This window comes from Dromiciops gliroides, chromosome 1 (assembly GCF_019393635.1).
Source record: "Dromiciops gliroides isolate mDroGli1 chromosome 1, mDroGli1.pri, whole genome shotgun sequence".
NCBI classification, from domain to species: Eukaryota; Metazoa; Chordata; class Mammalia; order Microbiotheria; family Microbiotheriidae; genus Dromiciops; species Dromiciops gliroides.
The window spans coordinates 15,464,159-15,478,881 of record NC_057861.1 but is presented as its reverse complement, the minus strand read 5'-3'; the positions used below and the strand labels follow the sequence as shown (position 1 = coordinate 15,478,881).

General features: G+C 46.1%; 1 protein-coding gene across 2 annotated transcripts in view; it reads left to right on the top strand.

The window, feature by feature from the left end:
* Nucleotides 1-8,676: 8,676 nt before the first annotated feature.
* Nucleotides 8,677-14,723, top strand: part of SGSM1 (small G protein signaling modulator 1) — a 105,833-nt gene continuing 99,786 nt past the window's right edge. For both annotated transcript variants that reach the window (XM_043963667.1, XM_043963658.1), the window contains exons 1-2: nt 8,677-8,854; nt 8,985-9,028. In XM_043963667.1, the coding sequence (XP_043819602.1) occupies nt 8,836-8,854; nt 8,985-9,028 (63 nt within the window). In that variant the 5' untranslated portion in view covers nt 8,677-8,835. The remainder of the gene's footprint in view (nt 8,855-8,984; nt 9,029-14,723) is intronic.

Below are 14,723 nucleotides of genomic sequence, written 5' to 3'. Positions count from 1 at the left end.
AGAGTAAAAGAATATTATTTGTGTGAGGATTAATTTGGGTGTTTCTTGGGAAGTGTCTTTCATGTCAAAACAAAATGTATCAATACTTTTAAAAGCGCTCTTAAATAGCCCAAATGGTTCATTTCATTTTCAGACTGGGAGGGAGAGAGGGAAAGGAAATCAGGGAGCCCTGCTCCTGCTAATGGCTAATGGCTGTCCAAATGTAGAAATGAAAGGAAAGGACATGACACAGCCACAAGAGCTGGCTAATGTTTGGAACTCATTGCCATAGCAATCTTCCAATTAGTCCATTATTCCCCAGTGTAACCTTGTCCTCCCCAGCCCCTCCTGGTTCTCTCTACTGACCAGCATAGCTGGACATGATCCAAATGGAAGAGCTGCATTTCCAAATTGGAAGAGTGGAGAGACCCAGGTCTGACTTCCCCCTCCAGTGCTTAGGAGCTGTTTGACCATGGGGAAGTCATTCAGTCTCTTTGAGCCTATTTCCTCAGCCATACAATAAGGATAATCATACCTGTAGTACCTGTCTCAGAGTGTTGTGGAAGGAAAGTGCTTTGCAAACCTTAATGAGCTGCAGAAATGTGAGCAGCTGTTGATGTGCAATCAATCCACCCAATGTGGCTGGACTTCTCCCAAATGTGGAAAAAATGAACATTGAAATTGGTGATGGAGGTTGTTGTTGAGTTGTTTTTCAGTTGTGTCCAACTCTTTGTGACCTCATTTGGGTTTTTCTTGGCATAAATACTGGAGCGTTTTTGCCATTTCCTTCTCCGGCTCATTTTACAGAAGAGGAAACTAGAGGTAAACAGAATTAAGTGACTCGTCCAGGGTCACATAGCTAGTAGGTGTCAGAGGACAGATTTGAACTCAGGAAGAGGCATTTTGTTGACTCCAGGCTCAGCACTCTATCCACTGTAGTGCCACCTAGCTGCCCTGAATTCCAATGCAGAGGACCTGAGTTCAAATACCAGCTCTGCTACTTACTTGCTATGTGAGCTTGGGCACTCACTCAGTCTCTCTAGGCCTCAGTTTCCTTCTCTGTAAAATAAGGGCATTTAAGGCACCTCTTAGCTCTAACCCCTATGAACATCTGTGTCCATAATAATAATTGATGACATTTGCTCAAGTTTAGGGGATGAGCCAGGGTTAGGGAGGACAATATGACTGTCTTCAAGGATCCTAAGGGCTGGATTATGGAAGAGAGAGAAGGGTTTATCATAGGACCCCAGATTCAGTGTTGGCCTTAGAGGTCAGAAGATCTGAGGAACCTGCATTGATTGCTGGGAGGAACTGCAGAGACCCTCTAACACAATGCCCTCATTTTGGAGGTGAGGGAACTGAAGCCCAGACAGAGCCTTGTCCAAGACTTGTCCAAGGTCGTCCAGTCACCAGATCTGGGATTTAGGGTCATAGCCTCTTTTTTTGTGTGAGGCAATTGGGGTTAAGTGACTTGCCCAGGGTCACACAGCTAGTAAGTGTGTAAAGTGTCTGAGACCGAATTTGAACTCAGGTCTTCTTGAATCCAGGGCCGGCGCTCTATCCACTGCGCCACCTAGCTGCCCCAGTCATATCCTCTTGAATCTAAATCTACCCATCTTGCCAGGACACCATACCATTATGCTTGGCCCAAGGGGCCAATTTAGGCTGGATCGTGGGGAGGGGGTGGGACTTCTGATCATAAGAGCTGTTCCAAAGTGGAATGAATCACTTTAGGAGGTAGTGAGTTCTCCATCACGGGTAGATTTCAAGCAAAGGCACCTGGACCTTGCAGAGGGGATGTGCGCTCAGGCCGAGATTGGACTAAGTGATGCTGAGGTCCTTTCCCACCCTGGAATTCCAGGAGCTAGAACCTAATGCCACTGATGAGCAGGGCAGGGGAGGAAAGCCTCTCTCTATTAGCACTGAAGGCAGGCAGGCTGGCAGTGTCTCCACAGGCTCTGGAGCAGCAATAAGGCAGAGAAGCCCCAGGCTTTGCCAACAGTAACAGAACTTCATTTTCCAACTTAAGTTGACTTTTAGCTATAAACACCATCTCTGGGAGGATGGCAGTGGAGATAAAAGCTACATTTATAAAGGCTCTCTTGGGGAGGGGAAAATCTGGCTGAAGTGGAGAGGGGAGGCAGAGGGGGTTTTAGAATAGATCCCAAGGGGAGCTTGTCCGCAGGCCCTGGGGTGGGAAAGGGGATGCTTCTGTTTGTGAGGAGGAACATGAGGACATTTATGTCAACATGGGTGTCTCAGCATCTGTGCGAATCTGGGCAAGCATACCCTTAAGGGAGGAGCAGAAGAGGACAGAGGAAGGACCACTGGATCATCAGTGACACCATCCTTGGCTCCGACACTCATGAACTGGATGGCCTTGGGTAAATCACTTCACCATTCTTGTGCCCTGTCTAAGGCCCTTTCCAGTTTTGTCATTCTATGCTATATGATATAAGTTCCCTCCCAGCTCTGCCATTCCATGTTCTAATGCCCTCCCAGCTCTGACATCCCTTGTTCTAAGGCCCTCCCAGCTCTGACATCCCTTATTCTAAGTTCTCTTCCAGTCCTGACATTCCCTGTTCTAAGGCCTCTCCCAGCTCTGACATGATTCTATATCATCACTTCTTTTCTCTGGACCTCTGTTTTCTTCTCTATATGATTATGGAGTTGTACTAGATCGTGTCTGTGGTCCCTTAGAGCTCAAAATCTATGGCCCTGTGACTTTTCCCTCCTTAAAAAGATGCTGAAAATCTCATGTCCTTTATGGTCCTCGATTGGCTTTGGAAGCCATCAAGTACAACAGCATCACCTTCTGTCCACTAAAGGGTACTGCAATTTCAATGAGGCAGATTTATTTCTACTGGGGACCTCAGAGGTCATTAAGTAGAACCCTTCTTTCCTTTTACACATGAGGAAAATGAGACTCACAGAGGTTAGGCAACTCACCCAAGGTCCCAAAGGGAGTAAGTGACAGAAGACAGATGCTAACTCAGGTCTTGTGACTGCAAGTTCAAGCTGCTCTGTTTCACCTAACCTGACCCAGGGAAAGATACGATCAATGGCTACGTGCAAGTGACAACTCCCCCACTTTGTTTTCTTCTGGAGGCAATTATACAATGACAACATATACCATTATAAATATATGCATACATACACACGTGCGCACATGCATACATGTAACATATATACCCATACATACACATAAGCATTAAGTGCTTTCTCTGTGTGTGGCACTGTGTTCAGCTTTCAGTATACACAGACAAAAATGAAATAAGTGGCCCCTGTCCTTAAGGAGCTACTGGGGAAATAGATATGACGTGTGGCCAGATAAGTAGTTCATGATGCTAGGAGGAAGAGGAGGAGAAGAGGAGGAGGGAATAAGGAGGAGGAAGGAGAAGAAGAGGAGGAGGGGAAGAGAAAGAAGAGGAGGGAAGAGAAGGAGGAGAAGAAGAGAAAGAAGAGAAGGAGGGAGGAGAAGAGGAGGAGGGAAGAGGAAGAGGGAGTACTGACAAAACTCGGGGAAAGAGGACCATATCGAGAATCATAAAGGGCATGAGACATTCAGCATCTTTTTAAGGAGTGAAAAACCACAGGGTTGTAGATTTAGAACTCTAAGGGACCACGGACACGATCTAGTCCAACCCCATAATCATATAGAGAAGAAAACAGAGGTCCAGAGAAAAGAAGTGATGACATAGAATCATGTCAAAGCTGGTCAGAAAAGGGGGTTTAGGAAACAGGAAGTGACTCCCTGAGCTTACCTCAAAGCAAGTCAGAGATTTTAAGAGGTGGCATCTGGAGGACCACTCTATCTATAGGGTTCTTCTCCACAAAAGTGAAGAAGACCTTTGAGTGCATTTTCTATAACTACTCTATTTAATAGGCAGCTGACAGTTAGGTGGTGCAGTGGATAGAGCTCTGGGTCTGGAGTCAGGAAGATCTGAGTTCAAATTTGGCCTCAGATACTTCCTAGCTGTGTGACCCTGGACAAGTCACTTAACTGTGTTTGCCTGTTTCCTCGTCTGTAAAATGAGCTGGGGAAGGAAATGGCGAACCAAAAAGAGTTGGACTTGATTGAACAACAACAAAACAGGCGGCCGATAGTACTTAGTATCTCCAGTGTTTATCACAGTGATATATCACATTATGAATGTTTAATAAATGCTTGGTGACTAACTGGTCTTTAAGGAAGAGAGGGCTCCTATGAGGTGAAGGTGAAGAAGGAAGGATTCTGGACATAGAGTCAGTGCAAAGGCATGAAGATGAGAGATGGGTGTTGTGTTTGAAGAACAGAGAAAAAGCCAGGTTATCTCAATGGCAAGTGCATGAGAGAACAATGCTTAATGAAGCTGGAAAGGTAGGTTCGGGTGAGATTATGAAGGGTTTTAAAAACCCAGAAGAGTTTTTATACTAAAAATAATTGAGTACAGGGGTGACAGGGTCAAATCTGTGCTTAAGGGAAATCACTTGGGCAGTGGGGAGGATGGATTTGAATGGGGAGAGAGACAAGGAGAATAATTAGAAGGCTAGGCAAGAAGTGGTGAAGATCCAAACTAATGTGATGTGTGTGTGTGTGTGTGTGTGTGTGTGTGTGTGTGTGTGTGAGAGAGAGAGAGAGAGAGAGAGAGAGAGAGAGAGAGAGAGAGAGAGAGAGAGAGAGAGAGAGAGAGAGAGAGAGGAGTCAAAATAATGCTAAGATGATGAACCTGGGGGTGACTGGAAGGATAATGGTGCCCATGACAATTATGGCAAAATTTGGAAGAGGAGGCAAGTTGGGGGAGGCAGATAATGAGTTGTATTTTAGATGTGTTGAGTTTAAGATGTCCCCCACAGATCAGTGTGATCTCCCCATTCTCTGAACTCCCGTGACTAACATACTCTGGCTCTTAGCATACACTGATCATAGACTGGTTGAGCCAATCTCTGTTGAATAGCTATGGCTTTCACTGAAGAAGCCCTGTAATGTTATGGGGCTTGATGAGATCAACATAGTGTCATTTCCAAATAGGAGCATCTGGAGAGCCTTCTTCTCTACAGGAAACTCTCTTTCCACTGGGACTCTGTGCTGCACCTCTGTCATAACAGCACTGGAGAGCCTCCCTGTTTTATGCTTCATTTGATCCTGGTAGTTAGAAGGTCATTAATGGGCAGCTAGGTGGTGTAGTGGATAGAGCATCGGCCCTGGAGTCAGGAGGACCCGAGTTCAAATCCAGCCTCAGACACATGACATTTACTAGCTGTGTGACACTGGGCAAGTCAACCCCAATTGCCTCACCAAAAAAAGGTCATTGAACCAATCTGTCCCTAGTTGCAAGCAAATAGCTTCAGTAACCATAAGGATATTTTATATTTATCAAATTGTAGACATGGAGATAGAAAGGATTCCAGGAGTCATCTAGTCTAGAGAGGTTAAGTGGGTTGTTCCAGGTCACACACAAAATAAATGATGGAGCTAGGATTTAAATCTGGGCCTTTGATTCTAAATCAAATGTACTGCTCTGTCTAGTCCTGGCTCTGTTCTTGGAATAATTGGCTTTATACTCAGACAGGACTATTGAGATGACCTTACAGTGATTTCCCCAATGTTAAACAGCTAATAAGTGTCAGAGTAAGAATTAAACCCAGGTCTTCTTGACTCCAAGTCAGATCTAGAACTGTAAGGGACCTTGGCAGTCCTCAAGTCTAACTAGCTCATTTTTCCCATGAGGAGACTGAAGTTCAGAGACTTGCCTCGGGTCACACAGTGATTAAATGTCAGAGGGAAGACTTGAACCCAGGTCATCCTCATTCAATATCCACTATTCTATCTATTATAATACAATGACCCTCATGTGTTTAACCCTGTTGTCAGAGATGGTTCTGGGCATAAATAGTGTTATTTTATGAGGCTGTCAATCTTTGGGGTGGACAACCTAGGAAGCTGCCACTAATTTCTCACTTGTAAGAATGCTGGTCAGAAAGTATAACAACCACCACAAGCAAACCACAATTACAACTCAAAATGACTGAACCACATCAGGGTTGGAAGAACCCTCAATGGCCATCCAGTCTAGCCCCGACCTGAACAAGAAACCCTCTCCCACATCTGCAACAAGGGGCCACCTCAGTGGCTCTGGAGAAACTGGGATTCTGGAGGTTGAAGGCCTTTGTCCAAAATCACCAAGCTAGCAAAGTTCTGGATCCTGAGCTTGAGCCCACGACTTCTGACTTCGAATCCTTCCATTGAACTCGGCTGGATCCAGACAAACAAACAAACAAAGAATGTATTGAGAGAAAAAAAACCCAACAAATTGTTTTATTATCTCAGCATTATTTGGAAACGGTTCAAAATCTACCGCATGCACTAGAGCATGCACTCTCTCTATATTTAATTGATTGTAGAATTTCGAACTGGTCAAATCCAAATCCATGTTGGTTAGCCAGTGGATGGCTTATGTCCTCAGAATGGCCCCTTGGCATAGGCAAGAATTGTATTCTTATCCCTATGTTAGATAAGAGGAAGAGATGACACCGAGAAGTATCTGAACTTGGTAACTGCAGTGAATAATCTTGGTTCAGAAGAACAAAGGATGCTCTTGGTAGAGCAGTGAAGGCTTATGGGAGCAGAATGCTGAATACACCTTCAGACATGATGGTTTTGCTTTGATTTTTCTTAGGTACAAAGGAAGGTCAGAATTGGGAGGGGAAGGGTTACAGAAATGCATATCAAGGAACAACTGATGTAAAAAAAATGCAGCAAAAGACATCGTTACAAAAAGATGAAGGGACCTAGGTATTGAGACAGATGACCAAACTTGTCTATGATTGCAGAACAGGCCCTGGTGTCCTGTTTTCTAGTCCAGTGTTTCCTCCTCTTGAGCTAAACTGTCCACTTTCCACAGTGATTTCCTGGGCTCTATGTTATTTTCCTTTTCTAACTTTTCAGTTTTTTTTTCAACTATAAAATTGGGAGGAAACCGGTTCCCATTTCTCAAAAAGTTCTCAAAGCATTTGTCTCATAATGACCCCCCTCAATCAGCATTTATTAATCACCTATTTAATGGAACTTTCCCTCAAGAAGCCAGAGACTGGAGATGTTTCTGTCACCAGCCTCCAAAACCCAAAATTGTTCTCCCTCTTCACAGCTTCCTTTTAGATGTTGTCTTCTTCCAATTGAATCTAAGCTCCTTGAGGGCAGGGATTGTGTTTCTACTTGTATTTGTATTCTCAGGGCTTAGCACAGGGCCTGGTACACAGTCAGAACTTAATAAGTGCTTTTGTTGTTGTTGTTGTTGTCTAAAATGGAAGATTCTGGGGGCAGCTAGGTGACATGATGGATAAAGCACCGGTCCTGAGTCAGGAGGACCTGAGTTCCAATCCAGCCTCAGACATTTGACACTTAGTAGCTGTGTGACCCTGGGTAAGTCACTTAACCCTGATAGCCCCGAAAAAAAAAAAAAAGGAAGATTTTCCTTTGTTCCCAATTCTCCTCATCCTCCAGGGCAGGAGTTCTTAACTTGGGATCTGAGAACTCCCAAGAAATTTGTGAATAGATTTCAGGAGGTTTATTGAAGTTGGATGGGGGGGGGGGGAACCCCATGGACGTCTTTATTTCAATATATTTTGCTTGCTCTCTAATCCTGTGCATTTTATTTTATCCATTTAGAAATATGATCCTGAGAAGAGGTCCCTGTGATTCCTCAGGCTGCTAAAGGAATCTGAGACACAAGGTTAAGGACTTCTGATCTAGGGATTCAGGGTGATCCATAGGCACTTCTCAGGGGCCAAGTCAGCAGTGAGCCTTTGAATCATATGGAAAAGTGGACAGAGCCCTGGGGATGAAGGCAGAGAACATGAGGACTGAATCTCATGCTGCCCCTGACTCCTGTGCTACTTTGGACAAATCAATGCCTCTCTCTCTGGGGCCTCTTGTAAAATGAAGGAGTTGAATCAGATTTAGAACGAGAAGGGACCCTAGGAGCCATTAAATCTAACCCATTCAGTTTACAGAGGGGAAACAACAACTTCATCAATCATCAATCATGATGGATAGTACATAGAGACTTAAGATTTGCAAAGCCATTTACAAATATTAGCCCATTAGGGCATCAAAAAAGCCTTGGGAGGTGCATGTTATTATTATTCACGTTTTACAGATGAGGAAATTGAGGCAGGCATCAGGGAAGTGACTTGCCCGGGATCACACAGCTAGTAAGTGTCTGAGGTTAGACTTGAATTGAGGTCTTCCTGACTCTAGCCCCAGAGCTCCATCCACTCTGTGCCCCTTGGGGTCGAGAAAAAGTTACATAACTTGTCCAAGGTCACATAGCTAATAGCAGGAAGGCCTGAGTTCAAATCCCACATCAGATACTAGCTGTGTGACCCCGCGGCAGTTTCTCATCCGTTAATGAAGGGATTGGATGGGATGGCCTCTAAGATCTAAATCTACGATCCTAGGTCTCTTTTGGGCCTCGGTTTCGTCATCTGTAAAATGGGTTGGTCTCCGTGGTTTCTAAGGTCCCTCCCACCTCTCAATCTGAGATCCTACGAACTTCACCCTAGATCTTCTCAGAGGACCCTGCGCCAGCGGTCTAGCCCACCCCCTTTCCCCGGATTGGGAGCCCCTTTAAGAAAGGGGCGGGGTAGCGGGGCCCCAGTTGCTGCCCCGCTGGGCCTGACGTCGCACGGACGCCGACCAGCGGTCATTTTGTGCCCTCCCTCCACGCTCCAGGCTCCGCCCGCGCCGCCGCCGCTGCTGCAGAGAAGACCGTGGGAGCTGGAGCCGCTGTTCCCAGGAGCCACCCCGGGAAGAGAGACAGAGACGGAGACGGAGACAGAGGCAGAGACAGAGGCAAAAGCAGAGACAGCGGAGCCATGGCGACGGCGCCAGCAGGTACGGAAGGCAGGCAGGCAGGAGAGAAGGACGCGATCGGGGGAGGGCAGCCTCCCACCCCCCGTGCCCCAGACTCCCCAAATCTACCCAGCCCACCTAACCGAGCCCCCTCCCTCCTTTCGCCCTACAGAGGCTGAGACCCGTCAGAGGCTGCTGCGCACCGTCAAGAAGGAGGTAGCTACCGAGGGATCTCTGGCGAGGGTGCGGGGAGGGGGTCTGCCAGATGTGCGGGGACGGGAGGGGGCCACAGCTGGATGGTGATTTATTTGGGGTAGGGGGAATGCTGCTGCAGGTGCCGAGGCACATCTAGGTGCCGGTTTGCTTATTTGCAGGTGGGAGGGAGGGAAGGAGAGGAGGGGCCGGCGCTCCAGGTAAACAGCACCTTGGGGTGCTGGGAAGGAGCATCTGGTTGTCTGTTTCCAGGAGGCATGAGCTGGGGCTGCATATCTGGACGAGCACCTGCTTGGGGGTGTGTGTGGGGGTCCCCTACCGTGTGTGGGTAGGGCCGCCGTCATCAGAAGGCGAATGCAAGAGTGTTCCTGCTGGGGCTTCCTTTGCCTTGACTCACTGGCCCTCGGTACTTTAGGGTGATGGGTGCTGGCCGTCTGCACCTGAAGATTTTAGAGAGGGCTAGGTCCACACCAAAGGCTTTCTCCAGCCCTCCCTCCCCACCCCCTTGGTGCCGCCTCTGAGGCCCTTCCACTCCAGCTGTGGGGACTGCCCCAGATCCCCCCCTTCCTGGATTGGAGCATAGCAGCTGTTCGTCTAATTCTCCCCTCCCCCCCCCCCCCCCCCCCGGGACCATGAGTAACGAGGTTGGCTGCGGTCTTTGACTCAATGCTCACCTTCCTCAGCTGTGAGACCTGGGGAAGATGGGCAGTGCATCATCCCCTGGGCTGAGGAGGCTAGATCCGCCCCCCGCCCCTCCCAGGGGAATGGGAATGTGGGGTTTGGGCCCCTCCCTCCTCCCCCCTCCCCATTGGATGAAATCAATCCAGAGTCTGATCCATCCATTTATTTATTTATTTTGTTCTTTGCCTCCTGGTGAATGCAAAGGAAGAGCTTCGCTGGGTCTGAGGGCCCCTCCTGCATAGTCTGCCTCTGCACAGACTCTCCGTTTGGATGCTAGGTGTGGTCCTAGTTGGAAGGGGGTGTAGACCAGGAGTGATGAGAAAACGCGTTGGTCCCTCCCCTCAGCCCCATGGCATGGCAATGGAGGCTAGAGCTGCCAGGCTGATGGAGAGATTGGGATCTGGGGAACAGGACCTGTTGCTGGATTTCTTTTCTTCTCCCTTCACTCCTCCCCTCTCCAGCTGGGGGCGGGGAAAGCTGGAGCTGAGCGACTGAGCCTGAGACTGGGAGCCGTATTATTTGGGTAATTAGGGAACTGGCTCTTCTCTCTAGTGGTTACTCTTTGGGAAGGAGAAAGAGTGGTGCCAGAGAAAGGATACTGCATGTGGGCTCAGAGGACCTAGGTTCGAATCCTTGCCACCCCTGTCTTGTTAGAAAAGTCTCTTCACTCAAAGCCTTAGCTCCCTCATCTGTCAAATTGAAGGATGGACTAGACTGCCCCTGAAGTCCCTTCCAGCTCTAGGTAGGACAGGTAGGGTGAAAAGAGAATGATTTTAAGTCAAGGGCTCTGGGTTTGAATTCTGTCTTTTCCACTAAGAATCTGCAGATCAAGCAGCATTGATTAAGTGCCTACTCTGTACCAGGCACTGGTCTAGGTGTTGGGCACCCAATGACAAAAGGGGAACAGTCCCTGTCCTCAAGGACATTACACTCCATGGTGATTATAATAGCAACAATAACCAATAGCTTGGTGTAGTCACAGTGACCCTAGATAAGTCACTAACTTTTAAGTATTCTCGTCAACTCTCTTAGACTGTATGTAGCAGAGAAGGTATTTCCATCTGTAGGCGGGGCTTCATTCTTATTGGATAGGAAGGATATGCACATATATGCACATATATATGTGTATATATGTATCTGTGTATACTCAGATACATGTGTTTATACATACAGGTGTAAATATACACACCTGTGTTTATATGTATGTGTGTATCTATATATGTATATATTGATATAAGTATCAATCACAAATCCAGCCCCTATTCCCCACTCACTTCTATTTAGCAGGCATTATGCTCAGTGCTGGGGAGATAGAGAAAAAAAACAACTGTCTGTCTCTAGGGAGCTTCTATCCTCCTGTCATAACAACAAACAATCATAAATCCACAAGCATTTCTCAGGTACCTACTATGTACCCGGAACTGTCCTCATCTGACACTTTGAATTCATCTAGAAAACAAGAGGATTGGAAAGAAGGATGGATGGATGGAGGAAGGAGGGGAGGAAGGAAGGAAGGAAGGAAAGAAGGAAAGGAAGAAAGAAAAAGCATTTCCAAGTGCTTACTGTGTTCCGGGCACTGTGCTAAGTGCTGGAGATGAAAATACGAGCAAGCAAGACTGAGCTTGCCCTCTAAGAGCTTACAGTCTAATGAGGGGGGGGGAGAGACTACCTTTAAAGGGGAGCTATGGGGAGGGGAGGGAGCGTGCACAGTGGATCATGTGGAGACTACCTAGAAGTGAATCTCAATTCCAGGTGAGGCAGTGGGAAAGCTCAGCCCTGGGAGCCCAGGGGTAGAGTCTGGGATACAGTGGGAGGGGGATGAGAAGGATACTTCTAAGGTTCCTTCCAACTCTCTCTATGTGATCCTTGGCATTGCAGATACAATAAGGGAAATCAAATCTTCTCTGACCTTAAGAGGACTTACATTCTTACAGGAGGGAGAGAACATGTATTTCTAATATATAGCATATATAATACATGTATTCTAGACAATCTATTATATATAAATTTTATTAGATATAATAGGTTGTCTATAATACATGCATTATTATACATATAGTATAGTATACACATAGTATAATAATACATGTATTCCAGACAATCTATTATATACATCATATATAATTTATTATATACATCACATATAATTTATTATACACATCATATATACTGTATATTATATACAATAGATGAGATATAGAATAGATATAGGCAATCTATCCTGTATACTATACATTAAATATGATATATGTGATAGATTATAATATATGTATTATATATACCATATCAGTACACACAAATAAGATAATTTGGGGAGGGGGTGACTAGTAGCAGGGGAGACCAGACAAGACTTTATTACAGAGGGTAGCGTTTGAGTTGAGCTTTGAAGGAAACTGGGATTCTCATAGGCAGAAGTGAAAAGAGAGTGCATTCTAGGCATGAGGGACAGCCAGGGCAAAGGTGTGGTGATGGGAAATGGAGTATAGAATGTGAAGACCAGCAAGAAGGCCAATTTGAACCAAAGATTGAATGAAGGGGGATAATGTATGATGAGGTTGGAGAGGGAGCTTGAAACCAGAGCACTAGCCCTGGAGTCAGAAGGACCTGAGTTCAAATTTGACCTTAGACACTTACTAGCTGTGTGACCCTGGGTAAGTCAATTTACCCTGTTTGGCTCCTCACCCTCTAAAATGCCAAACAGGCATTTATATTTGATCCCAGGGGTAAGAGGGGACCCCTGGGACTTACTGTCACTGCCTCTGTGCCTTTGAGCAGGTCACTAGCCCTCCCTGACATTCAGTTTCGTCATCTGTCAATGAAGGAGAATGGAACTTGGTGACCTCTAAGGAGTATGGGATTTATAATCAGAGGACTTGGGTTCTGCCACCAGCCATTGGCGTGCCTTTGGGCAAGTCACAACCTCTCTGGACCTCAGTTTCCTTATTTTTAAAACTGGAGGTTAAGGGCAGCTAGGTGGCTCAGTGGATAGAGCCCCGGTCCTGGAGTCAGGAGTACCTGAGTTCAAATCCAGCCTCAGACACTTAACACTTACTAGCTGTGTGACCCTGGGCAAGTCACTTAACCCTAATTGCCTCACTTAAAAAAAAAAAAAAACCAAACAACTGGAGGTTAGACTCAATCACTCCTTATAATCCCTTCGGGCTCTAAATCTGTGATCTGTTTGTCCTCAGAGAAAGACTTAGCCTAATGTATGTTACAAGTGAGAAAGGGCCAAATGTTGCCTTTGTAGGTTATTATTCCAGCCAGGCTAAAATTATGGAGTAAGAATAACAACTAGTATTTATATAGGGCTTTAAGGTTCGCAAAGTCCTTTACAAATATTATCTCATTTTATCCCTATAACAACCCTAGGAGGTAGGTTGTCATTCTGATCACCCCCATTTTCCAGATGAGAATACTGAGGCAGAGGTGAAGTGACTTGATTGGGGGTCATGTTTTTAGTAAATATTTTAGGTATGATTTAAACTCATGTTCTCCTGGCTACAAGTCTTGTGTTTTATCCTCCACAAAACCTAGCTGTCTGCAATGGCAAGAACACCCTAATAACATAGCTAAGATTTATATAAGGCTTACTATATGCCAGGCACTGTGCTAAGTGCTTTAAAATTATTATCTCATTTGATCCTCACAACAACCGGGGGGGGGGAGGTAGGTGCTGTTATCATCTCCATTTTACAGATGAGGAAACTGAGGCAAACAGGGTAAAGTGACCTGCCCAGGGTCACAAAACTAGTACGTGTCTGAGCCCAGATTTGAACTCCAGTGTTCCTGGCTTCAAGTCCTGTGCTCTATCTACTGTACCACCCTGCTGGGGACTTGAGTTCTGCCACCTACTACCTGTAACACCTTAGATAAGGTGCTCCACCCCTCAGCTCTCAGTATCCCTGTTTTTAAATTTAGTATATTGAACTGGATGTTCTGTTAGGTGCCTTGGAGCTCTAAAATCCTATGACTAAGATTTAACCTTTTCCAAATCCGCCAGCATCCGACACTGGGGGGTATAATTAAGGCAGTGATTGGCTGCTAAGCCTGGATGCTCTTTCCAGCTCTCCCGGCCCCCTGACAGCTCAGATGTGAGCTGTTCTCTTTGTGTGTGTCTGTCTCTGTCTCTGTCTCTGTCTCTGTCTCTGTCTCTGTCTCTCCCCCCCTCTCCCCCTCTCTCCCCCTCTCTCCCCCTCTCTCCCCTCTGTTTTTTCCTTAGTGCTAAAGGAAGCTTCCTGTGAGGGAAAAATGCAGAATCCAGAGCCCCAGGTTTGACCCTGTGTCTGGATCTAGGGAACAAATGCTGCACGTGTAACTAGTTACAGTTTTTAGCATCAGCCAGCCTGCTGTATCTGGGACTGAGTCCCCTATTCAGAGCTAGAGGTCCCAGGCCAAAGGCAAAGGCTTATGGTCCTAGAAAGGAAGAAGCTATTAAGATAATCATTTTATAGTTTTATTCTTTTTGGTTTTTTTGTGGGGCAATGGGGGTTAAGTGACTTGCCCAGGGTCATACAGCAAGTGAGTGTCAAATGTCCGAGGCTGGATTTGAACTCAGGTCCTCCTGAATCCAGGGCTGCTGCTTTATCCACTGCACCACCTAGCTGCCCCCCAAAGGTTCTTAATCTAGAGTCCACAGGCCTCTTGATTTCAGGGAATCCTTCAACTTGGATGGGAAAAAATTACATCTTCAATTTTACTGGTGTTCAACTGAAAGTTGGCATTTCCTCCAATTATTTAAAAACACGATTCTGAGAAGAGGTGCATAGGTTTCAGCAGACTGCCAAGGGCAGGGGCATCGTCTGTGACAGCAAAAAGGTTAAGAACATCCTGGATTAGATGGAATTAGGATTGTGTTTCTAGAGCTGAGAGCTCAACCATGTAACTCAACCCCCTCATTTTTACAGAATAGAAAACTGAGGCAAATAGAAGTGAAGTCACTTGTTCTGGAGGCATACAGCTAATAAGTGTCTGAGGCAGGATTTGAACTCAGGTCTTCCTGATTCCAGGTCCACTT